The sequence below is a fragment of the Peromyscus californicus genome, unplaced genomic scaffold, assembly GCF_007827085.1.
Source record: "Peromyscus californicus insignis strain IS unplaced genomic scaffold, ASM782708v3 Scaffold_15__1_contigs__length_86483966, whole genome shotgun sequence".
Lineage (NCBI taxonomy): Eukaryota > Metazoa > Chordata > Mammalia > Rodentia > Cricetidae > Peromyscus > Peromyscus californicus.
Genome location: NW_026294447.1, coordinates 73,809,508 through 73,833,724, shown reverse-complemented (window position 1 = coordinate 73,833,724; position 24,217 = coordinate 73,809,508). Strand labels below are relative to the sequence as shown.

The window sequence follows — 24,217 nt, the reverse complement described above, 5'->3', positions numbered from 1 at the left end:
GAGCGATCGCAGGAGGAGGGAGTAGCCTCGGGCGGCTGGCGACGAGGATGGGAGTGCGGGGCAAGCGCGCGGCGCCCAGGGTCACCGCCGCGGCGGAGTCTGCGGGGCGCGAAGCCAGCGCCCGGCGCTTTTAAAGCCAGGATCGCGGCGCGCTCCAGGCGCGGGCGGCGGCCGGATGGAGAGGAAGGGCTTGGCGGCCCGAGCCTTGGGGAACCCTAGCCCGCCCGTGCAGGGCGAGGGGCCGCGGGCCGCGCCACCACCGTGCGTCCCGGGCGGCGGAGGGGCCCCGGAGCGGGGCCAGGCTGGGTCAGCGGCCGAGCCCGCGGAGCTCATCCGGCGCGCGCACGAGTTCAAGAGCCAAGGGGCGCAGTGCTACAAGGACAAGAAATTCCGCGAAGCCATCGGAAAATACCACCGGGCGTTGCTGGAGCTGAAGGGACTGCTGCCGCCTCCAGGGGAGCGGGAGCGGGACGCGCGGCCAGCTTCCCCGGCCGGGGTCCCCAAACCCAACCGTCTCTCCGAGGAACAGAGCAAGACGGTTGAAGCCATCGAGATCGACTGCTACAACAGCCTGGCAGGTGAGCCGCGCCCCGCCGCGCCCCCCGCCCCTCCTTTCCCCGGCCTCTAGGGGCCCCGCCCGACCACGCGTCCCCTGTTCCCCCGACCTAGTCCCTCTGGGTCCCAGAGCGCCGGTGAGGCACACCGCGGCGCTGACTCCCTCCTGTGACAGCGGTGCTCTAGGGAGGAGACCTGGAAGGGAGGCGCTTGAGAAAAAGTGTGACTTTCAAGATGATGCCTTCCAAAGGCCATAGTCATCTCGAGTCTCTTCCCTTACATAGTAAAGCTTAACTTTAAATGGCTGGACAGACAGGGGGCTGGACAGACAGCGGGTCTGGCAGCGAAAGCTACTGCTCCCCGGTGAACCTGGGTTCAAAATATAGAGGCAGCACCCAGGTGTGCCCCACAAGTCATGGGTTCCAAGTGCCCCACTCAGGTATCACAGGCTCCAAACTTGGCCTCTTGCCTTCCCTTCGGTATGCATCTCGGTGGGAACCGGCCTTCCCCCAAGTTCTTTTTGCCCCAGTAGCAAAGGGGATTTCTCCAGGATGCCCTCAACATCCTGAGCAAAATGGATTCCGAAAATGCCACTTTCTTCTCTCTGGGTATTGCTGGTTACTCCAGCAATCTCAAAAGCCCCGGGTTCCTGGTAGGTAGGTCTCTAGCCCTGCTGAATTCTTGGTCTCCTACATGAGGCTCTTCCGTTGAGCTAAAGGTACACATTCCCACAGTGCACTTTAGGGATGAGGTTAATTTATATACGGTGCCAAATATTTAAAGTCAGTAAAAAAAAAAAAAAAAAAAAAAAAAAAAAAAAAAAAAAGGAAAACTCTGGGTCTTTCAAAGGACTTCCTGTGAAATGTGGGAAACAGTGGTATAAGCCACTGCCTTACAATGGCAAACCCACTCTCCTCTTCTCCAAGCCAGTGTGCTGGGACTTGGGCATGGTCAAGCCTCTCTGGTAGAATAAAAGGGCACTTCTTCGTTTCCAACCTTGGAAGTTGCCTGAACTGTGGCCTGTTCCAGCAAGCGGGGAGGCGATGGTGGATGTGTTTGCTAGAGAAATACTACAACTGTGCTCTTTTGAAACCCTTTGAGCTTCGGGCACCAGCCTTCTGCCTTCCCATTATACCACGCTTGAGGACATCTGTAGGCAAGCGCTCTACCACTGTGCTCCCAGGCCCCCATCAGGGATCCTCTTTACTAGGGTGAAACCCAGCCCGGGGAGACACTTTATACGTTGTGAAGCAGCTTACAAGCATAGCGAATTTTATACTAAGGGGACTAGTAGCTTAGTAGTAGACTAGTAGTAGAGATGGTGATATTGGCCCCAGGATTGCAAATAATGGCACCAGAGAAAATAACGGTGCCGAAAGATGGATTATGTGAATCCATAAAAGGATACTTGATTCCTCTGATTTCCTGTAAGTATCTGGCATACTGGCCGCTGCCCCGATGAATAGTTAAAGGGCAAAGCAACTGTGGGTGGAGGCGGAGGCACTCTGGATGGCTAATGCAGTGATTCTGGAGTGGTAATGGAGCCTGCCTCCAGTATTATCCACAGGCCTTCTAGAACCACATTCACCCCACGCTGCTGGCTACTGGCCAGTGAGGAGCTAACACTGCCTGCCCTCCACCCCACAAGTGGCTACATTTCCATGGTGAAACCCAAGATGTGTCCTTGGTCAGGCCAGCCCAGTCAGGGCAGGGCTGAGGTCTGGACAGCCCCTCCACTTCTGTCCCCGACACCCAAACACTTTGGATGAAATGAGACCCTCGCAGACTTGCCCTGCTGCTGCCTTCTCTGGGGTCCAGCACTTATTAATATTAATGATTTATCCTGTATAGTACTAGGTATCTACATGGGTTTTTTTTTTTTTTTTTTTTTTTTTTGAGACAGGGTTCACTATGTACCCCTGGCTGGCCTGGAACTATGTAGATCAGGCTGGCCTAGAATTCAGAGGTCCTCTTGCCTCAGAGGGTTGAGATTACAGGCATACAGCAACACACACACACACACACACACACACACACACACACACACACACACACACACACACACACACGTGTGCTACTGAAAGAAATATGGCTATCCGCCTTGCAGAGGGGTATCCCAAGGCTCCAGAGCCATCCATCTCCAAATACAATGCCCTTACCATCACAGTTTGATGCAGAAAGTCAGCATCTTCCGGACTTCCCATGCTACTTGGTACCCAGACTCAGGTGGGCTCTCAAAGCGCACAATTCAAAGTTCTTTGGGGGAGCCCTCAGTCCTGGTAATCAGGAAAGAAAAATAGACAGTACATTGATTCAAGGCTCTGAGAGGACCACTTGATGTCTTCAGATCTCCCATAATGATGTGAGTGATGACAAGATGAACAGTTTTGTCAAAGTCTACACCCTGTGTGGAAAATTCATCACCTAGCAGGAAGGCTCTGCACAGAAATCACTTTGATGAGAAGTTTGACGTTGCTCTCCTTTGCGATGGTACATTAAATCAGTTCCCAGTCTCTCAGAAGTCCCAGCTGAAAGCAAATAATCGTTTGTCACGGGATTATCAAAGTAGCAGATACCTATATAGATGATTTCTTCTAGAAAACAGCCAAACATTTAAAGAAATGAAGAATGACCTCTAACTCTACCACCTAAAAGAAATCGGTGTTTAGTCAGGCGGTGGTGGCGCACACCTTTAATCCCAGCACTTGGGAAGCAGAGGCAGGTGGATCTCTGAGTTCGAGGCCAGCCTGGTCTACAGAGTGAGTTCCAGGACAGCCAGGGCTACACAGAGAAACCATATCTCAAACAAACAAACAAACAAAAAAAACAACAACAACAAAAAAAGAAATCTGTGTTGAATGTGTGTGTGTGTGTGTGTGTGTGTGTGTGTGTGTGTGTGTGTGTGTTTACAAAGCAAGGCTCCTTGTCCTCCTGTGTACACAGTCACACATCCTGCTCTTGACCCCACTTACCACTGCATCAGAAGCATTTATACACTTCATTAAAAGTAGTTTCATGAAGATTATTTTAAACACAAAATAAAAAATTTAAGTGTATTTTCAGTTATCTTTGGATAGAAGGAAAAGAAGAAAGACTTGTGTTATTTTAGCTACAGTGCAGCCTGGCCCAGGAGACAGCCTTTACCCCGAGTCCTGGCTAACAGGAAGGAGGTGGGCAAGAGCAGGTTCATCCCGGCAGAAAAGCAGCTAACCCTTTCCATCCGGGTTTTGGTGGGCAGCCTGGTGATGTGATTCTTAAGGCGCTGCCCTTCACATATGTAGAGATAGAGGGTGGGCATTGGGAAGGAGCATAGAATAGCCTAGAAATACCCAGAGAATTAGGCTGTGTTGCTAAGGGCTGCTCTCTCCAAACAAGAGGCTGGGGTGAGGCTTCTGGAGCAAACTTAAGCTCACGAATCCTCGTGCTCTGTCTATAGAACCCTCAAGAATAGCAAGAGAGGGCCGGAGAGATGGCTCAGTGGTTAAGAGCACTGACTGCTCTTCCAGAGGACCCAGGTTCAATTCCCAGCACCCTCATGGCAGCTCACACCTGTCTGTAACTCTAGTTCCAGGGCTTTGAACACCTTCACACAGACATACACACAGGCAAAACCACCAATGCACATAAAATAAAAATAAATTAAAAAAAAAGGATAGCAAGAGAGATGTGAGGATGCAGTAAGAGGTGTTAGTCTAACACCCACTTGAATGTCCCTGGGGGCTCAAGAAGGGTGTGCAGGCAGTCTGCAAGGCCCCAGATTATTGCTAGTTCTGACTCAGATTTCATTTTTGGTGGAAGGACTCTGGCTAGCTGTGCATGTCTAATAGATGGGGTTTTGCATGCCTTGTTCTCTGGGAAACTCAAGGGTATAGTATTTTCTTTCAGAATTTCAATAGACAAGCTAATCTAACCCGCCCAGGAAGACTGAGGAATCTGAGCCTTACTGAGGCCACAGAGCAAGCATGCATTTGACAGCTTACTGAGTCTTGTTGACCTGAACAAGATGCATGATTCTCCTGGGGCCTTGGAAACTCATGAAGGGTAGAGCATTTCCTCTTGGGGCTCTGGAGGCTGTGTCTGGGGTATGGCTACAGAGATGCACCACACATTGCTTTATTGATATTTTCAAGTGAAGCTGTGGAGATAAGTTCCGTTGGATCCAAGCAAAGGCTAGAAATTTGTGCCCTGATATTCCTCACGACCTGTAATAAACATTTACCATTTTGTTCTATTGCCATTTTTCTATCTATTTAGAGCTTTGTCTGGGAGATTGGTTTTGTCTTACCAAAGGGTAGACAGTATTATATTAGTCTCACCAGAAAACCACAATATAAAAGTATAACAAGGCCTAGGAGCAAGTTCATACCAAGAGAAATCCTGGGATAGTGTCCTCTGAAACTAATTTTATTGTTGCTAGTAGACATGTCTTGAAGTCATGAGGTCAGGGCTGGGCACATAATTTTCAGAGCTGTCTTAGTTTTTTGTCAACTTGACACAAGCCAACATCGTTTGGAAAGAGGGAACTTCTATTGAGCAAATGTTTCCATCCGATTGGCCTATAGGCAAATCTGTGAGATATTTTCTTGATTATGGTTGATGTGGGATGGCCTAGCCCATAGTGGGCTGGTGGTCCTAGGTTGTATAAGAATGTAGGGTGAGCAAACCACAAAGAGAAAGCCAGTAAGCAGCACCCCTCCATGGCCTCTGCTTCAGCTCCTGCCCTAGCAACTTCCCTGCATGATGAACTATAACTGGGATGAGTAAGTCCAAATGAAGCCCCTCCTTCCCAAATTGCTTTTGGTCATGGTGTTCTATCACAGCAATAGGAACCTAATTATGACAAGAGCCTAGCACAACATGAAAATATGGAACTTAATTGATGGTGGCACGTGTCTTTAATCCCAGCACTCAGGAGGCAGAGGCAGAAGAATCTCTGAGTTCAAGGCCAGCCTGGTCTACAGAATGAGTTCCAGGACAGCCAGGGCTACACAGAGAAACCCTGTCTTGAAAAAAAAAACAAAAGAAAAGAAAATATGGAACTTGTTCAAAAAGCAGGGAAATCAAATCACTAACAATCCTAAAATATAAAAATTTTACCTGGGACATGACTGCAACCTAGTACTTGGAAGGTTAAGGCAAGAGGGTCATGTGTTCAAGGCTAGCTTTCCTGGTCTATATAGTAAGTTCAGGGCTAGCCAGCCTCGTCTACATAAGCATTCAGAATTAGCCAGTCTGGTCTACATAGTGAGTTCAGGACTAGTTGGTCTGGTCTACATAGTTAGTCCAAGGCCAGCCAGCCTGGTCTACACAGTGAGTTCATGACTAACCCATCTGGTCTACATAGTGAATTCAAGCTGGACTGTCTCAAAAACAACCTAACCAAACAAGGCAAAAGATAAAACTTTTCTTTCTTGGTTTCTCTCTCTTGACATGGTGGTTTTTAAATTTGCTATTTAATGTCATTACAAGTAAAGAAAGTTAAATTTTTATATTGGAATGAATTTTACTGTTCATCTGTGTTTTGTACAATGTCAGTTTTAAATGAGAATATGACTACTTAACTTGTATGTGGAAACAAAAATTACACAATTCATATTTTGTAGTTCCTACATGCATGCATAATTCATTCCTACTGGAACAGTAGAAATGCTACACAAATGAACTGTTTTTATTTAACTTCCTTATATGCATATTTTATATGCAGATGCCATATGCACACTTCCCACAGGGTTTTCTGATAAGTAAGGGAAGAGGAAGGAACTATGGGTTACTCTGTCCTTTTGTTTCTGCCATTTCCAGCATAAGTGGTTGACAAAGCCAGAGATTCAAAAGAAATAAGAAAGGATATGATCGGGTTCTATAGGACATTTGTGTTATTTAGAACATCTCCCCCCTCCGCCCTGCCCCCTTAATTTGAAGAAGTTTCTGGTTTAAGGAAGAGTATGGTCTCTTGGGTTTGCCAACATGTCTACTTAATTAAAGACACGACACCTTTACCCACCCACATTGAACTCTGTGTCATGGATCTGCCAGAAGTCTGTGCTTGTGGGGTATTATGAATTCATATGTGAATGAGGCTTCCAAGAACAGTACTGCACGTTATATGGTGTCATCAGACCTCCTCTACAAAACACAAGCTCAAAATTGTTAAGAATTTGAAGAAGGCATCAGAAGAATATAAAACCAAGCACTAGATACTGGATGCTTCTGAACAAGGTCCCTAGGCAGCTTCGTAAGTGGTTTGCTTTTGAAGTCAACCCTCAATGAGACTGTAGGAGATGACTGAATGGATACACTAAAACATACAAAACTGGGTGTAGATTCTGAGATGACGTCTAAAAAGAAAAGAGTATTCGGCAAAAACAGATGTGGAACCAGATAGCCTAGCATAGGGGTGGATGAATTACAAATACAATTAAAACATGAAGAGGGCTTCAGAGACTAGTAACAAATGATTACCTGGTGGCCCAAAGATGAGATTTGGGGTAAGAACTAAGAGGGAGGGAAGAGAGACTTAAAGCTGCTGTTATCTGGAGCTGTCACATAGGTAGCATTTGGACAATATGTCTTCAAGACCCTTCTCTAAAGTGAACTCTGAAGCTCCTTACTTGGCCTCCAAGGGACATCCATCATGCAGCCTCTAGCCAGAAACTCTTGAAGGGATCTTAAAACCAAGTTCCCCACAGCCCAGATATTCAAGAATGTCTGTGCAAGATGCAAAGATCTGGCTGCTGTCCAGACAGGAAGAAACATCAAGATGCGGAAAAGTCAAAAGCTGCTCCCAGGATGTTAAAGGTTGGGCACCAGCTGCAGAGGAGGTCTCTCCTTCCACTATACTCGTTTGCCACCAGGCTGTACCTGTTCCAAACGGTGAGGATGGGAACTGGATGTCGCAACCAACCAACCCAAGACTTCCTGATTCCTTTAGAGTCAGATGTATGTTTGAAATGGTTTTATATTTCTGCCCAGATAATGGGTGTGGCTGAGTCTCAATCACAGCACAGTAATGTGCCCTAACCCAGACATGAGACATAAAAAAAAACCAAAGATGGCGGAGAGATGGCTCTACTGTCAAGAGTGTGTCCTAGGATCTGAGTGTGGTTCCCAGCACCCACTTTGGGTGCCTCACAACTGCCCGTAACTTCAGCTCTGCTGGGATTTGACATGTTTTACCTCTTCGGGCACTGACACCCTGTGCCATACCCACACAGAGACACATAATTAGAAACATAAATAAACAAAATTAAATTTTTTTAAGGCCAAAGACAATGTGATATCTCTAACCTCTGCAGGTATTGGCTTGGGTACTAAAAGGCGCTTTCTTGAATTTTCTATTGGTTCATCTGCTTTCTTCTTTTGCAACAACGTCTCATCCCTGTTAGAAGGATGCACGTTGACATTTCTAGGGCGACTCCCTTGTTCATCTTTCTGTCGTTTCCTCTGGAACTTATGCATCCCTTTCTGTGCTTGCACCTCATGGGACTAGGTTTCTCATGTTGTGGTGGTCCTGAGAGATTGACTTCTGTGACGTCTGTCCTGGCTTCTGTGACCAGGCAGAGCTGGCGTGTTAGTGACTTTTCATGCTGTGACAGAGTCTATGACAGAAACAAATGAAGAAAGGAAGGATTGGTTGGGACTCACATTCCATCATGCTGGGAAGGCGCAACTATGGGAGTGATCTGTGGCTGAGGCAGGGAGAGCCTGCCTGCGGTGACTGGTTACATGAGCTGCAATCACGAAGAATGCTCAGGCAGAAAGCAGGGCTATATCCCACAAGCTTGCTGCCCTATAGCTGCCAGCTACCTCCCAACCCTCCCCACAAAAACAGAGCCACCAAATAGAGACAAACTGTTCCAATAGTTGAGCCTGTGGGGACATTTCACATTCAAACCATAAGCCTAAACACCCTCCCATGTCAGTGGAAACATGACCTGAGTTTGTGTGGTCAGAGAATAAGCCTGTAGTTGGTTGTTTTCACTCTTTGCTCTTTGGGGGCCCTCCACCCAGCTCTCAAATAAATACACACAGAGAGACTTATTACTTATAAATGCCCAGCCTTAGCTTGGCTTGTTTCTAGCCAGCTTTTCTTAAATTATCCCATCTATCTTTTACCTCTGGACTTTTACCTTTCAATATACTTTTACTTCTTACTCCATGGCTTGTTGTGTAGCTGGGTGGCTGTCCCCTCAAGTCCTCCTCTCCTTCTCTTGCTCCTCTATCTCCTCTTCCCAGATTTTTCCTCCTATTTATCCTCTCTGCCTGCCAGCCCCACCTATCCTTTCTCCTGCCTACCTATTGGCCATTCAGCTCTTTATCAGACCAATCAGGTGTTTTAGACAGGCAAAGTAACACAGCTTCACAGAGTTAAACAAATGCAGCATAAAAGAATGCAGTATAGCCGGACACTTAGGAGGCTGAGTCAGGTGGATCTCTGTGAGTTCGAAGCCAGCCTGGTCTACAGAGCAAGTTCCAGGACAGGCTCTAAAGCAACACAGAGAAACCCTGTCTTGAAAAACCAAAAAAAAAAAAAAAAAAAAGAATGCAGTACATCTTTGCATCATTAGAACAAATGTCCCACAGTGTAAATAAATGTAACACATCATAAAATAATATTCCAAAACATAATCCAATATGTGAAACTATTCAATGAGCATAGAGACTCAGAAGCCCACCCGCTGCCTCCTTTTGGTGTCCTGCCTGCTCCAGAGTTTGTGGCTCCAGCTACAAGGTTTGAGAAGTTTAAGTGGGAATGCTGAGAGTAGGTGTTGACTTCAAACACAGAAGAAATCACCTGCTAGGGAAGGTGCAGTGGGTGTGTTCTCTGGAAGCTGACCTGTGGCTGCTCTTCACCCAAGCCCATCTTTAGGAACATAGCAGAAGCCTGGCCTGATGTGAAGGGACCTGATGTGTGTCTCCTGTTGGCTGTGTGCCTCGAGCCAAGGAATTTTACCTCTTAAGTTACAGGTTTCTAATTTATAAAAATGAAGGGTTGGATTCTGGGACCTCTGAAGTCCTCTCCCGTCTCTTAAAGATAAATTCCCCATGTCCTTCTCTTCTGAACCACAAGCCATCACACAGAACAGCATGCTTCTGTGTGTCCTTATGGAGACCAGTCTCCAAAATTTATTATGCAAAAAAGGCAGAATACAGAAGAGCATTTAATATAACTTCCCTTACTTGGATTTTTAAGAGCATTTGAGATTATGTGAAACCACAGTGAAGCAGTCTGTTGTCACCTTTGAAAACAGAGGTTAGTTGAGGAACTTTAGACAGAAGAAAGACAGACAGACAAAGGAGTTGAGCTCTTTATTTGAAATCTTTCTGTAATATTTGCTTGTATGTATGTTATATACAATATATAATGTATATTAACTGTATGCTTCATAACATTTTTTTAAAGAAAAATGATGACATTAGTTTTTTGTGCAGAGAAATTATGAGCTCTCTCGCTTTCCTTACATTTACCCCAAGGTAACCAACCCAACACACAAACACATTTTTCAGTATCACTCTGGGAATCAACTGTCTTGTCTGTCTTTGTCAGACAGTAACATCAAAGATGTCAAACAAATTATCCCAGACTCCGTGTTTTCTCTTTATGTCCCCTGATAGGATCCAGTCCACATACAGAGCTCAATCCTGGCAGCATGGAAACTCACAGAGTAGGGAGAATGTCGCACATTAGCATAAACTGGATCTGGTAGTGAGACTGGGAAGAACAGGGTCATCGCTTGTGACCCAGGTTGGTCCTGAACATTACTGGTGTGTCTCTAGCATTTGGGAAGGGGTAGGATGAGTGTTTAGGATTCTTGTCTAGGGAATCCTGCCTGCTGCTGGCTCCAACAGAGTACCAGAAGGAAGCCTACTCATTCATCTGATCTGTACTGGACACTTGCCATGGCTCTTCACCACCCAAACTTGAACCACTCTGTTCTCAGAATGCCAAGTGGGGGCCAGACTTTAAGACCAGGCTCTGCTGAAATCCTGCTCTGCAACTTCAGGCAGATCCCATCTTTCAGAGGCTCGGTTTCCCTGTGTATAAACAGCAGGGCAGTTTCTCTCCAAATCCCCTTTCAGGAGCACCAAACCACTAGGATTTTGAAGGGCTTGTAACCATCCTCCTGTCTTATCCTTTGTCTCTGAGAACTGCCAGATCTGGGGAGGGAAGTGGGAGACAAGCCCTCTTTTATTCCAATTGACTCATCTGTGCCGACAGCTACGCATTCAAAGAACTTGGCTGAGATTGCCAGGCAACCCCTGCAACTCGGAGAAGTGGCCAAGGGATTTCATTGTCTCCCAGGATGTTAGGGATATGGGGTGTCTGAGAGGATGGTGGGTTGAGGAAGGGTTAAAGCCGATATAAATTTCTGTATGAACCCTGGCATCCATTGTTGACCGGAAATAGCACCTATTGATGCTGTATCTGCCCTGATTGGTCAAAAATCCTGACTTTGACTCCAGCCATGCAGTCAGTCATCCACACCAGAAATGACCCCAGGGAGGCAAGGAAAGAAACAAAAAAGCTTTTGAGACACAGCTGGCAAGGGCAAGATTTTCGGGGAATAGATGCCCGCCAAACTGTAGCATGTCACCAAAAAAAAAAAAAAAAAAAAAGCCACCCATGGCCTAACGCGGAATAACCTTGGGGAGTCTGGCCAGATCTGAAAGTTTTAGTCATCCTAAGTCAAAACTGAGCACTTTTCTCTGACAGGCCCGTCACCTCCAGATTGTAGAGACCACAGAACTATTAGAAATTTGAGTGGTCTCTTCTCTGATACCTCTATAGGGAGGGCTATATGCCTGTGTTCAGGGGTAGGGGTGGGACACAAAACACAGAGGAAAGCCTGAGCCGCACAGCAGGGCCCCAGCAATGGACAAGGTTGAGTAATGGAGAACGATTCCCGTTTAGCATACGGATCTGGATTTGAATCTTGGCTTTTCCGTTAACTCCAGGCAGACCTTAACCCCTGGGAGCTACTTGGCTCACTACTGCATGGGAATAAGATATGTACCACATGGGGATGCAGAGGTGGCTATATTAATGTCAGCAGAGGGAAGTACACGGGAGGAGGTGAGGAGGATGTGGTAAAGGAGGCTCTAGGGGCGTGAGAAGGAGATGAGAAAACGCTAAGGAAAAGGGAGGGGTCATGGGAGTTTCACCCACCAAGCAGCCACAGGGTAGGAAAGGTGAGCAAGACGTATCCAACACCTTTGGTGTCCGTGTGGGGAGTGTGAGTGAAGGAAAAGCTGACCAGATGTTCTCTGAGAGTCGGGTGGATCCCATCAGGACCCCCTTTCCTGGGCCCAGAGAGTCAAAAGCCTGTACCCCCTTCCGGCTTCTCAGGAGTGAGGGATCCATTCAGGAAACACACAGAAACTGCTTGGTAGGCATCGGAGAGACAGGGCAATGGGTAAAGTACTTGCTAACAACTCGAAAACCAGCGTTCAGATCCCCAGCACCCATGTAAGCTCTGGGCAGGAGTGGTGGTCCACCTGTAAGCCCAGCACTTGGGAAGAGAAGACAAGAGTATCCCCAGAGCAAGATTCCTACCTAGACTAGCTGAATCACAAGCTCTGGGCTCAAGTTAGAGACGTTGTCTCAATACATATGGTGGAAAGTGACTGAGGGGGACACCCAAGTTAACCTCTGGCCTCCATGTACACCACACACACACACACACACACACACACACACACACACACACACACACACACACACACAGTAAAAAAGGAAAGAACCTGCTGGCTGTCAATGGGCTCCAGGCTGACACCTTGTAAGTGAATGAGGCTCAGTTAGATGTGTCTGGTCTCCACAATTCATCCTCAGCCCCAGGGTCCCCCAGCTTCTTTCTTTGAACTGAACCAGCAGGGAAAGAGCTACAGGCTGGCGGGTGCTCTCCCAAATCAACCCTGTCTCCAGCTGTCTGACTGACAGCAGGCCTTGATGAGATGAGAAGATACATTCTGCAATCATTCAGGTCCCTGTAGGTCACCATGGAGCTTAACAAGAAAGCAAGTGGGATGATGGAGTGGGATGATGGAGTGGGATGTGGCAGGTGCCCATGGGAGAAGTCACAGACAGATGCTGCCCATCTTCTACATGCCGTGCAGGTGCCTGGATGCCAGAGCTGCCTCCTAGGCTGAGGATGGAGACAGCTCTAGCCTGGCTCGGTATCCTGGGAGTGAGAGAGTAGTGGATGTGTCCCTTGGATCTCCTCTCAGGTATTTGAAGACCAGGATGTCCCCACTCCTCTCAACCCCAGACAACCCTAAGGCACTGTCTGTGAGGAAACCCTTCTCTATTTAACAGATTAGAAACCAATATTTGTTTTTTCTTCATATTTTGACCTTATAGTTTCTAATTAAAAAAATAAAACATCGTAGTAATTGAAGTTGTTGAAAGTATAAGAAATTATGACAACAAATAAGTAATAGTCACCAGCCACCTCACTTCAAGATTTACCTTTCTCCAGTTGGTTTAAGAATGAAGTTGGGGGCTGGAGAGATGGCTCAGAGGTTAAAAGCACTGGTTGTTCTTCCAGAGGTCCTGAGTTCAATTCCCAGCAACCACACAGTGGCTCACAACCATCTGTAATTCGATCTGGTACCCTTTTCTGGCCTGCAGGCATATATGTAAGCAGGACACTCTATACATAATAAATAAATCTTTGTCAGGTAATGGTGGTGCACACCTTTAATCCCAGCACTCGCGAGGCAGAGTCAGGCAGATCTCTGTGAGTTCGAGGCCAGCCTGGGCTACAGAGTGAGTTCCAGAAAAGGCGCAAAGCTGCACAGAGAAACCCTGTCTCTAAACAAACAAACAAACAAAAGAATGAAGTTGGAAGCCGGGCAGTGGTGGTGCACGCCTTTAATCCCAGCACTCAGGAGGCAGAGCCAGGTGGATCTCTGTGAGTTCAAGGCCAGCCTAGCCTACAGAGCAAGATCCAGGACAGGCACCAAAACTACACAGAGAAACCCTGTCTCAAAAAAAAAAAAAAAAAAGGATGAAGTTGGTCTCCTTTGACTCAGTCCCCCTAGATGTCACCAAGAGCAGCCCAGGCCGCACTGCCATCTCCTTTCATACCACTACACTAGTCTGTTGAGTTACTCCAGGTTTTACTGGAGGTTATGAGATGCACAAAATGTTTCTGTCTCTTAGAAATTCTTATTATTAAAACTTATCAGCCATCGCACTATCAGGAATTAATTACTAAACCCTTACTTGTTTGGCAGGTTCCTTCTACCTGCTCTGTTTATCACTTTTTCCTCATTCCCATGCCTTCCCAGCTCCTGTCATTACATATGCAGAGCAGTTTGGTTGTATTCTGTCTCCTCGAATTACCCGGTACCTACCTCCAAGATTCCCCACACTTATCTGAGGCAGCTGATAAAGATAATCCTGGAGAGGGAGGGAGGGAGTGAGGAGGTTGTGAATTTTTTTAACAGCATTCAGTGCACAAATTTTTGCATTCTCCAATTTCCACCAGTATTTTCCATTGAGAATATTTTTGGTGCTGTTAAATATTCTTATTCTCTGCAGTGTGCCCAGTTGCTTCCATGTGCCATTATTCATTTAGCTAGAGTCCTACTAGTCAATGTCTTGGCTACCTTAACAATCTGCTCTGATACTGCGTCACCAGGAAGGCTGTGTGTGGCTCTTCCTGTTTCAGTTGTGCCTGTTAACTTACTCCCAAGCAGCTGATAACATGATGGAAAGCCAGTGGGAGAGACAACAGGGGCAGAAGAGATGTCACTGGAGTCACTCAAGAATGGCAGGAAAGGTTATCAGAACAGAAAGGTTTGGGTTTTTTTGTTGTTGTTTTGTTTTGATCTGTCTTAGTTACTGTTCTATTGCTGTGAAGAGACACAATGACCAAAGAAACGCTTATAAGGAAAGCATTTAATTGGGGGCTCACTTACAGTTCCAGAGGATTAGTCCATTATCATCATGTGAGGAGTATGGTGGCAGGCAGACATGGTGCTGGAGCAGTAACCGAGAACTTTACATCCTGATCCGAAGGCAGCAGGCAGAGAGCTTTTCTTTGTCTTTTCTGTAGGTTGCCACAGGAAGGTGTGGCCAGACTAAAGGTGGGTGGATCTTCTGACCTCTGGTGATATGGGTGTGAGGTACGTGCAAATATCTGAGCCTGTGGGAGCCTTTCTCATTCAAACCACCACACTACCAAAAAAGAACAGGGTGAAAATCTGGCTTCTGATTTCTCCCCATCCCTGACTCAAGGCCAGACCAAGATATGTCCTGGGACAGAGCTGACAAGGGAAAGATAGGACCAGGTGGGTTTCTCCTGAGTATTTCTGGTGATTGTACATGTCATCACATAGTAAATAGCCAAACTGACCCTACCCAAAGGGTTGGCTGTATTTCGTCCACTTGAATTCACTCAGTACCTGCCTCCAAGCTTCCAGAAAGAAGAGTGATATTAACACAGACTCAGTACACACTGTCCTATCACCCCTCATCCCTCCACTGCCTTCTCTCTCACATCAAGATCAAGAGTGAGTGTTGGGGACCGAGGTTGTGATAACTTGGAAGAGAGTTGCCATAGCAGCCAGGTAGGGACCTCCATCTTGGAAGTGACCTGAGACAGTCACCGAAGGCTGAACTGACCTTGGGACTTGGTGCTAAAGCTCTGTTCAGTGGATTCCAAAGTCCCGTAAATGACTGTTAATATAAGCCTTTGCTGAGAGGGTTCTAAACTGGCTTTCGACCTTGGCTCCTTCACCAGCCATTCATCGGTTACCCCATCATCTTCCAAATCTACGTGGGGGTTGGTTCCAGGAGCCCCACTAGACAGCAAATATCTATAGATCCTCTTGTTCCTTATACAACACGGCATCGTATTTGCATGTAACCTCCACACATACTCCTGTGTACTTTAAATCACCTCTGATTACTTACATGACCTAAAAATGCAATTGCCATGTGGACAGCTATAATACTGTCTTAGGAAATAATGACCATACAGTCTGTACCTAATAGACTTTTTACAAGAAATTTACAATTTTTACAATTTTTCTTGGAAAAAGTCTGTTCAATATGGGTGCATTTTTTTCCCCTCCAAATATGTTTGACTGACAGTTGACTCTACACATGCAGGACTTGCAGTGTGAAGGGATGCTTGCCAGTAGAGTGAATATGAATTAAAACGTGAAGAAAGCAGTATCTTTTAAGGGCTTTCCTTATGAAGCCCCGGCAGAGGCCACAGGGACATGAGTCCTTATTGAATAGCTTTACCAAGGACATCTGACCGGGATCCCCAGTGATAGTGAGAGGAAAATGGGTACCAAAACCACTGAGCCATCCAGCTGGAGGCTTCAGAGATGGGAAAATGGCAGATTGGTAATGGCAAAGGAGTTCTAAGAGACTGTCCCAGACACGAGAGAAACAGCAGACGTGTTGGACAGTATTCGTGTTGAATCTAGTGGGAACCTGTGATCGTCTGTAAAAGTAGGAGGTCTGAAATTTGTGGGGATGGAATAAGAATGTACCCCCTCGAGATAAATCTGCCAAGTGGGACCTGGGTGTGGGAGTGGCAGCAGCGTAGTGGGAGACTCCTCTGTCTGGTTGGCAGGAAGGGAACATATTTCTGAGAACAAAGACACAGCTACTTGGAGGGTACTGACTCCCATCTGGCCATCCTCCTGCTCACAACCATTTCCCACTCTCTGGTCTTGGAAGAAGCCATTGGAGAATAGCAACACCAAGTTCTGCTTCCGTGGGTGTGACTTGGGAGTAAGTGATCCTGGTTGTCTCCCTTTACACTCAAGTTGAGTGTAAAGCTTAGAAAGTCACTTAATGCCTCCAGCCCTAGCTTCTGGAAGCAGAGCCAGCAATACCTGCTAGGTAATACTACTTACTAATCATGAGCGTCACCATGATGGGTGCTGGGAGAGGATTTAAAAAGCCTTGATGCTTGTCTGGAAAAGCAAAGGAAACTGCAAAGATGGGCATCTCCTGACTTAAGTATGTGATTATGAAAAGTAAAATCTTAATAACTAAAATAATCCACTTGATGGTCACATCTGTAGGCACAATTTCATTAGGAAGGGATTCCCCTAACGCATTCTATACAAACCTTACCTGTAGGCAAGAGAGTGTTATAACGGATAAACTTTTTCAAAGCCATACTTTCTCAGTAAGCTACTAATAAAAATGGAAGGGAAGGTGTGGTGGTATTGTGTTCCCCAATATATTGCGCACCCTAATAAACTTATCTGGGTCAGAGAACAGAACAGCCACTAGATATAGAGGCCAGAAAATGGTGCCACACACACCATTAATACTATCACTTGGGAGGCAGAGATCCATCCGGATCTCTGTGAGTTTAAAGCCACACTGGAAACAGCCAAGCATGGTGACTCGCGCCTTTAATCCCAAGAAGTGAGCCTTTAATCCCAGGAAGTGAGGGCAGAAAGCAGAAAGGTATATAAGGCGTGAAAACAAGGAACTAGAAGCATTTGGCTGGTTAAGCTTTCAGGCTTTCGAGAAGCAGTTCAGCTGAGATCCATTTGGATGAGGACTCAGAGGCTTCCAGTCTGAGGAAACAGGATCAGCTGAGGAATTGGCGAGGTGAGGTGGCTGTGGCTTGTTCTGCTTCTCTGATCTTCCAGCATTCACCCCAATACCTGGCTCCAGGTTTGTTTTATTAATAAGACCTTTCAAGATTCATGTTACAGGAAGGGGTATCTGATCTTTTAAAAGCCATCTACAAGAAACTAAGACTTGCCGGGCAGTGGTGGCTCACGCCTTTAATCCCAGCACTCGGGAGGCAGAGGCAGGCGGATCTCTGTGAGTTCGAGGCCAGCCTGGGCTACAGAGTGAGTTCCAGGACAGGCTCCAAAACTACACAGAGAAACCCTGTCTCAAAAAACCAAAAAAAAAAAAAAAAGAAAAGAAAAGAAAAAGAAAGAAACTAAGACTCACTTTACACTTAGTAGCAAGGGTTGTTCTCCCTTATGACCTAGGAATTGAACTCTTAGGCATTTGTTCAAGAGAAATAAAGGAGAAATAACTGTTCCTATCAACTTTATCCATAATAACTCACAAATTCATAAACCTTATGGTGGCAGGACCATTCTGTAACTTAATTTTAACATAGGAAAAATATAGCTCAGGTGTGCCTCAGTAGATAAATGATTAACTGTAATTAAATGATTCTATCCACACCACAAAATACTATTCAGGCACGAGAGGGAGCGAATTGTTGATACACATGTGACAGCTTAAAGCTCAAGGGAATTATGTTGACTAAAAATAATTCTAAAAAACTTAATATTATTCCCTTTTCTCACCTCCCCTTCTCTTTCTTTCTCTCTTTCTGTTGATTAGTTTGTTTATTCATTTTATAAGAAAGGATTTCTGTATGTAGCTCAGGCTGCCTTTGAACGCACTATGTATCCTAGGTTGGCCTGGAACTCACAGTCCTCCTGCCACTGAATCCTGACTCCTAGGACTATGGCATGCACCACCATGCCCAGCCCATATAACAGTTTTGAAATGACCACATTTAAAACATGGAGACCAGATTGACAGCTGCTGGGGAGAGACGGCCGGAGGAAGGTAGATAGATGTCTAAAAGGTGACTGACAGAAAGGCCTAGAGTCTAATCCTGGACTGACAGATGTCCTCAAGTCCAACCCTGACTCCGACACTTCACTTGATGGCCTTCGGCAAGTGACTCAACTTCCTTGTGCCTCTGATTCCTGAAAAATGGACAAAATACTAGAACATGCCTTGGAGGGGGTTGTCAAGAGTAACTTAGGTCAGTGCTTAGAAAGCAGGTCTAGCCCTTTGCTCACTCCGGATTCCCCACTCTGTGCTAATTGCCCTCCCAGGAGGTGCATGCCCATTGACCACTGACACATAGCTGGATTCTTCTGCTCTTACCATGCAGCACCTTGCCCTGCTCCTTCTCTATCCCCCTGCCCAGGTTCCTTCTCTCCAGCAAGAAATCCCAAGTCACCAAGAGAAATAACCAGGATGCCATGATTTGACAGTCTGTCTGAGAACAATTGTTTGTCTACACATGCAGATTTCTCAGCTCGTAGAACTTGGCCATCTGATATCTCTGCCCTTTGGCTAGTCTTGGAGTACCTAATGACTGTCTTGGGCTTAACAGCTGGATGTTTCTTAAGAAACACAGATCTGGGTGCTGGAGAGATGGCTCAGCATTTCCTGCTCTTCCAGAGAACTCAAGTTTGGTTTCCTGCGCCCGTGTAGGTGGCTCACAACTGCTTGCAGTTCCATGTCCATGTGATCCAATGCCCTTTTCTGACCTCCATAGGTCCCTGCACACATATGGTGTACACACACACAGACACACACACAGAGACACACACACACATACACACACACAAATGAAAATAAATCTTTTATGAAAAAGAAAAGAAACACAGATTTGTGATCTCAGTTATTCAGGAGGCTAAGGTAGATCTTTTTCACAGGTTCAAGGCAAGCCTGGGCAATTTAGTAAGAGTCTGTCTCACAATAAAGATGAAAACAATGACAACAAATGTTGGCGTGGATGTAGAGAAAGGGAATACCTATTCACTGCTGTGCAGTGCAAACTGGTACAGCCACTATGGAAATCCGTATTGGAGGTTCCTCAAAAAGCTAGAAATAGATCTACCATATGATCTAGCTATACCACTCTTGGTTATATACCTAAAGGATACTATGTCCTACTATAGAAATACCTGCACATCCATGATCATTGCCGCTGTAGTCACTATAGCCAGGAAATGGAAACAGCCTAGAATGTCTATTTACTGATTAATGGATAATGAAAATATGGTACATTTACACAGTGGGATTTTTTTCAGCTATTAAGAAAAACAAAATTATGAAATCACAGGTACGTGGATGGAGCTGGAAACAATCATTCTGCGTGAGGGAACCCAGACCCAGAAAGGCAAATGTTGCACATTTTCTTTCCTTGTGAATGTTAGCTTGGACTCCAGATACATGTATTTCATTTGGAATACCTACAGCGGTCAGGAAATATGGAGACCTGGGGAGGGTAGTTCAAGGGAAAGAAGATAGAACATCGTGCTATAAAGGGTTAAAGAGGAAGAGCAGAACAGGAAGGATTAAACTGGAGTTGGGGGCGGGAGGGCATAGTAAAGGAGGAAATGTGGGGAGGAGTAACACCAAAGACCTTCAGAAAAAGTCATTTGGAAACCTACTACTGTAAATGCTTCTTAAAATATACATCAAATGTTTAAGTGGAGTTGCCCTACAGCAGGGCAACAATTACCCTACTAGATACGACAGGCTAAAAAGCTCAGTGCCAGGAATAGAGTTACCTCTTTTGAAGTTGTTGGTCAATGGGGTCCCATATAACCCCCACACATAGGCTGCTGTCATCGCTCTTGGTCACCGTCCTCCTGAACTTGCCATTAAGACCTTGTTGTTACTGAAGACACCACATGCTTGAGTCACAGAACATGGAGAAACCAAGATGATACTCACCTGCAAAATTCATACCCACTGGCTAGTTTTTATAGTTCTGGAAGGTGTTATGCACATTACCAGAAGAATAATCATCAATCTCACCCAGATGTGAACCCTGGAAGCTACAATAACAACCAGCCTGGCAAGACAGGCTCACTGGTTCAATAGTGGCAGGAATACCATGGGAGTAACCAACTATTTTCTGATTTGACTAAAAGCTTACTCCACAAGATGAAACCCATACCTGGCACTTTATCTGGGCCAGGAACCTTGGGTAAACATGTCATAGGCCCTAGGGGAGAATCTACTACAATTATTCTGCAAAACTGACATAATATTAAGCCAACTCCTAATGATTTATCATTAGGTCCATAGATGGGTGCATTTCTCAACTCTCATCAGAGGAGTTTCTTTATGTAGCAGACGGTGATGAACAAAGAGACTCACAGCTGGACTAGGTGCAGAGAATGAAATACTGAGGAATATTCAGCCCTAAATGGGACAGCTATGCTCCCTCCTCCCAGGATTCATAGTCATGGGGGGGGGGGCAGAAGGATTGTAAAAGCCGGAGGTGGTGAATGACTCCAGGGCAACCGTGTTTTCCAGACACATTGGGGCAGCTGCACCTATGAACTCACTGTGATTATGAGAGCATGCACATGACCTATGCAAATTCAAGCCAGACAAAACTCCAGCATGGGGAGGGGAGGCGTGTCTAAGCCCCACCCTTAGCTGACCAACTATTGGAAAATGATAGCTGCTGGGGGGGGGTCCAGTTTTCTTTAAGGGTATGGCCCCCTAGTAGATTGACTACATGAGAGTGGAGGGCCACATATCCTAGAGTAGATGGGCAACACAAATTGTACTTGATGAATTAGAAAAAAAAAAAGGCACAAAGATGGGTGAGTAGGGAAGGGGTGTAGATATGGGATGAGTTTAGGGGATAGGAGTGAATATTACCAAAATACACTGTGAACTTCTCAAAAAAAACTAATAGAAAAAAGAAAAAAGAAAAGCATATGGCTCAGTAGTAAAATACTTTCTTAGCACATCTGAGGTTCCATTCCCAGTACTGCAAAAAAATAAGCATCCAAAGCAAAGTACAATTCTTAAGTGCTAAAATTTTGGGAAGGGGACACACATGCGGTCCCTGTAGTCTTTGGAGTCCTGAGTCTGTGGACATATGGTACAAGGATCCCCACATCAAATAAACCTGATTTTAGGAGACACACTCTCAAGACTGTGGGTTTCTCTGGATTTCAGAGCTTGCACTTGAGTGCCGTTTCTCCATCCTGTTAAGAAGCCTACAAGGGAAACAGCTTAGTGACCGTAACTACCTCCTTATTTACCGTTTTTCAGCACTGGCATGAGGTGTTTTAACCAAGTACACAGAATGAATCGTGCTGGGGACATTGTAGTCACTGACTCAGAGGCTACCAAACTGACCTGGCAGCTGAATGGAAAAAGAAAAAAAAGAAGGAAGGAAGGAAGGAAGGAAGGAAGGAAGGAAGGAAGGAGGAAGGAAGGAAGGAAGGAAGGAAGGAAGGAAGGAAGGAAGGAAGGAAGGAAGGAAGGAGGGAAGGAGGGAAGAAAGAAAGAAAGAAAAAAAGAAAGAAAGAAAGGAAGAAAGAAAGAAAGAAAAAGAAAGGAAGGAAGGAAGGAAGGAAGGAAGGAAGGAAGGAAGAAAAACATGACTGCTCCTAGGTATGGTGGAGGAGAAAATTTTATTATAGATATTAGAGATATGTGAGAGAGCACAGTCAGAGGTGTGGACATCTGGGAGAGTCCTGAGTGGACAGGACCCTGAGCCACATGAGGAGGGGAAGAGGAGAGGAGAGGGAAGGGAGCCAGGTGCAGCAGCCAGGAGGCCCAAAAGAGAGCGAGGAACAAAAGTGGGGGGATTATATAGCGAAGGACAGCTGGGGCAAGGGAAGCCCAGCCCCTGGGCTGGAGAAGTCTAGGGTAGGGGGCAAGATATGCCAGCTAGCAGGGCCTTGTCACAGGGAGGGATGAGGAACCTGGCTGCCAGTGTCTGCTTTGATATGCTAACAGCAATTTACCTCCTGCTAAGATTGTCCTGGGCCTTCCTAGGCTCCCTTGTGCCTTACAGAGTTGGGGACCAACCTATTCAAACTCATTCTTGTAGCCACAGCGTTTTAGGCTCCAAGCTCTTGTGTTGTTGGGACTCCAGGGAAGTCCAGTAATTTGTGGTCCTTTGCTTACTCCAGTCATAAAGGTGTCTGTCAGCCAGACTGGGACAAGGAAAGGGACTGAGGGCCAGCTGTAGAGTCTGAGGTTGCCCCAGGCTGATCCATCCGTAAGAGAGAAACTAGGCCCAGAACTCTCTAGCCCACTCCCCAGCCCTACCTTCTCTTCCTGGCTTCACGGCTTCTTTTTAAAATATGTTCTGTATTTATCAAACCCGATGTGGAAAATACACCTATAGAAAGAAAACTGGTAAATAAACCAAGCATCCCACCTAGATTTGGGGAGTAGCTGGAGCAAGGGGGTCCCTGTACACACTAGACCTTGAAAACAAAAACAAGAAATCAAAACTGAGCGGAACGTTTGTATATGCAGAAGATCGGCACTTTTGTGGATAGGTGAAACTGCGCTTTCTGGCCTATTCTCAAGAATGCATAGCTGTAACCTTGCAGGGTTGTGGGGGGAGGCAGTGTGACGACACTCAAGATGGAAATTTTCTGCAATCCATGTGTGCAATTGCTGGGTAGACCATGTTCATGAGTGGCTCCCTTAAGAAACAGCATTAGGGGTTGGGGATTTAGCTCAGTGGTAGAGTGCTTGCCTGTCAAGCACAAGGCCCTGGGTTTGGTCCTCAGCTCTGAAAAAAAAAAAAAAAAAGGAAAAAAAGAAAAAGAAACAGCATTAATGAGAATCAGCATTTATCCCAGCACTATGAAATACATACATACATACCAGTGATGTCATTTTATCACAAGAGTGCTCACAGGCATCATGATCCTGTTGAACACAGGTGATACTCAGCCAGTGTGCCCCAGAGTGGCTGTCATCTTATGTCGTCATCCTGAGATAATACTCCGAATGTCACCTGTCTGGATCCTTCACTCCCTCCACTTTACTACGGTGCCAATATTCCTTGAAATAACTTTAAAAGCAAACCACATGTGTTTGGCAAAATGGGCAAAAATTTCCTCCCTGAGTATGTAAAGGGCACTCCTGGGCTATCTTCAGAAGAGAAACAAGGGAAGGTCCATTGGTTTCCTAGGGCCATAATAAATTACCTTGACTTGGAGGCCTTAAAGTCAAGGAAACAGATTACCACACTACTCTGGAGCCTGGGGGGTCCCAGGTCGGGGGGTCAGTAGGTATGGCTCCTTCTGAAGGTTGAGAAAGGATGTTTATCCAAATACGATCACCTCAGGCAGCACTGGTCTCTTCTTATTTTTTACAGCTCAGTGTCTGTCCATGTTTCTTTTTATAAAGGCACTTGGATTGAGGCCTGTTCCAACACCTCCTCTTTAAAAAAAAATATTAATATTACATTATTTCCCTCCCCTCTTCCCTCTAACCCTCTCACGCCTTCTCCCAAATGTATGGCCTCTTTGTCTTTAATTAGTATTGTTATATGTGTGTGTGTGTGTAAATATATAGACACAGCCTGCTGAGTCTGCTTAGTGTTACTTGTATGTCTATGTTTTTTTAGGGGTCACTACTTAATACCGGATAACCAATTAGAGGGCTCATCCCCGGGGATGACTAATCCTTCCTGCCTCAGCAGTCCTTAGCTGCTTATCCTCTTCACTGAGGGGTGGACCCTTGAGGTCCCCCCCCCACCATGTTAGGATGTTAGTTAGCGTTGGAATTGGTCAGATCCTGTTTAGGCAGCCATACTGTTGGGATTTCATGAATGTAGCTTCCCAGTTATATCAAGACACACTCTTCCAGCAGACTTCCTGGTCCTGTATCTCTTAGACTCTCTCTGTCCTTTCTTCCTTGATGGCTCCCTGAGCCTTAGAGATGGGGTAGTATTGTGGATGTATCAGCTGGGGCTGGGTACCACATGATCAGTTGTTTTCTACATTTTGACCAGTTGTGGCTTTCTGTAATGGTCTCCAATGACCTTCTCTCAATTAAATTGACACTTTTTTTTTAAAACCTCTAAATAAGATCACATTTGCAGGTATTGAGGATTAGGATTCTCACATATCT

The 24,217-nt window shown here is 45.8% G+C and overlaps 1 protein-coding gene across 1 annotated transcript in view; it reads left to right on the top strand.

Moving 5' to 3' along the window:
• Positions 1-24,217, top strand: part of Ttc9 (tetratricopeptide repeat domain 9) — a 34,301-nt gene continuing 10,084 nt past the window's right edge. The window contains exon 1 of the mRNA XM_052739406.1: positions 1-578. Within this exon, the coding sequence (XP_052595366.1) occupies positions 176-578 (403 nt within the window). The 5' untranslated portion in view covers positions 1-175. The remainder of the gene's footprint in view (positions 579-24,217) is intronic.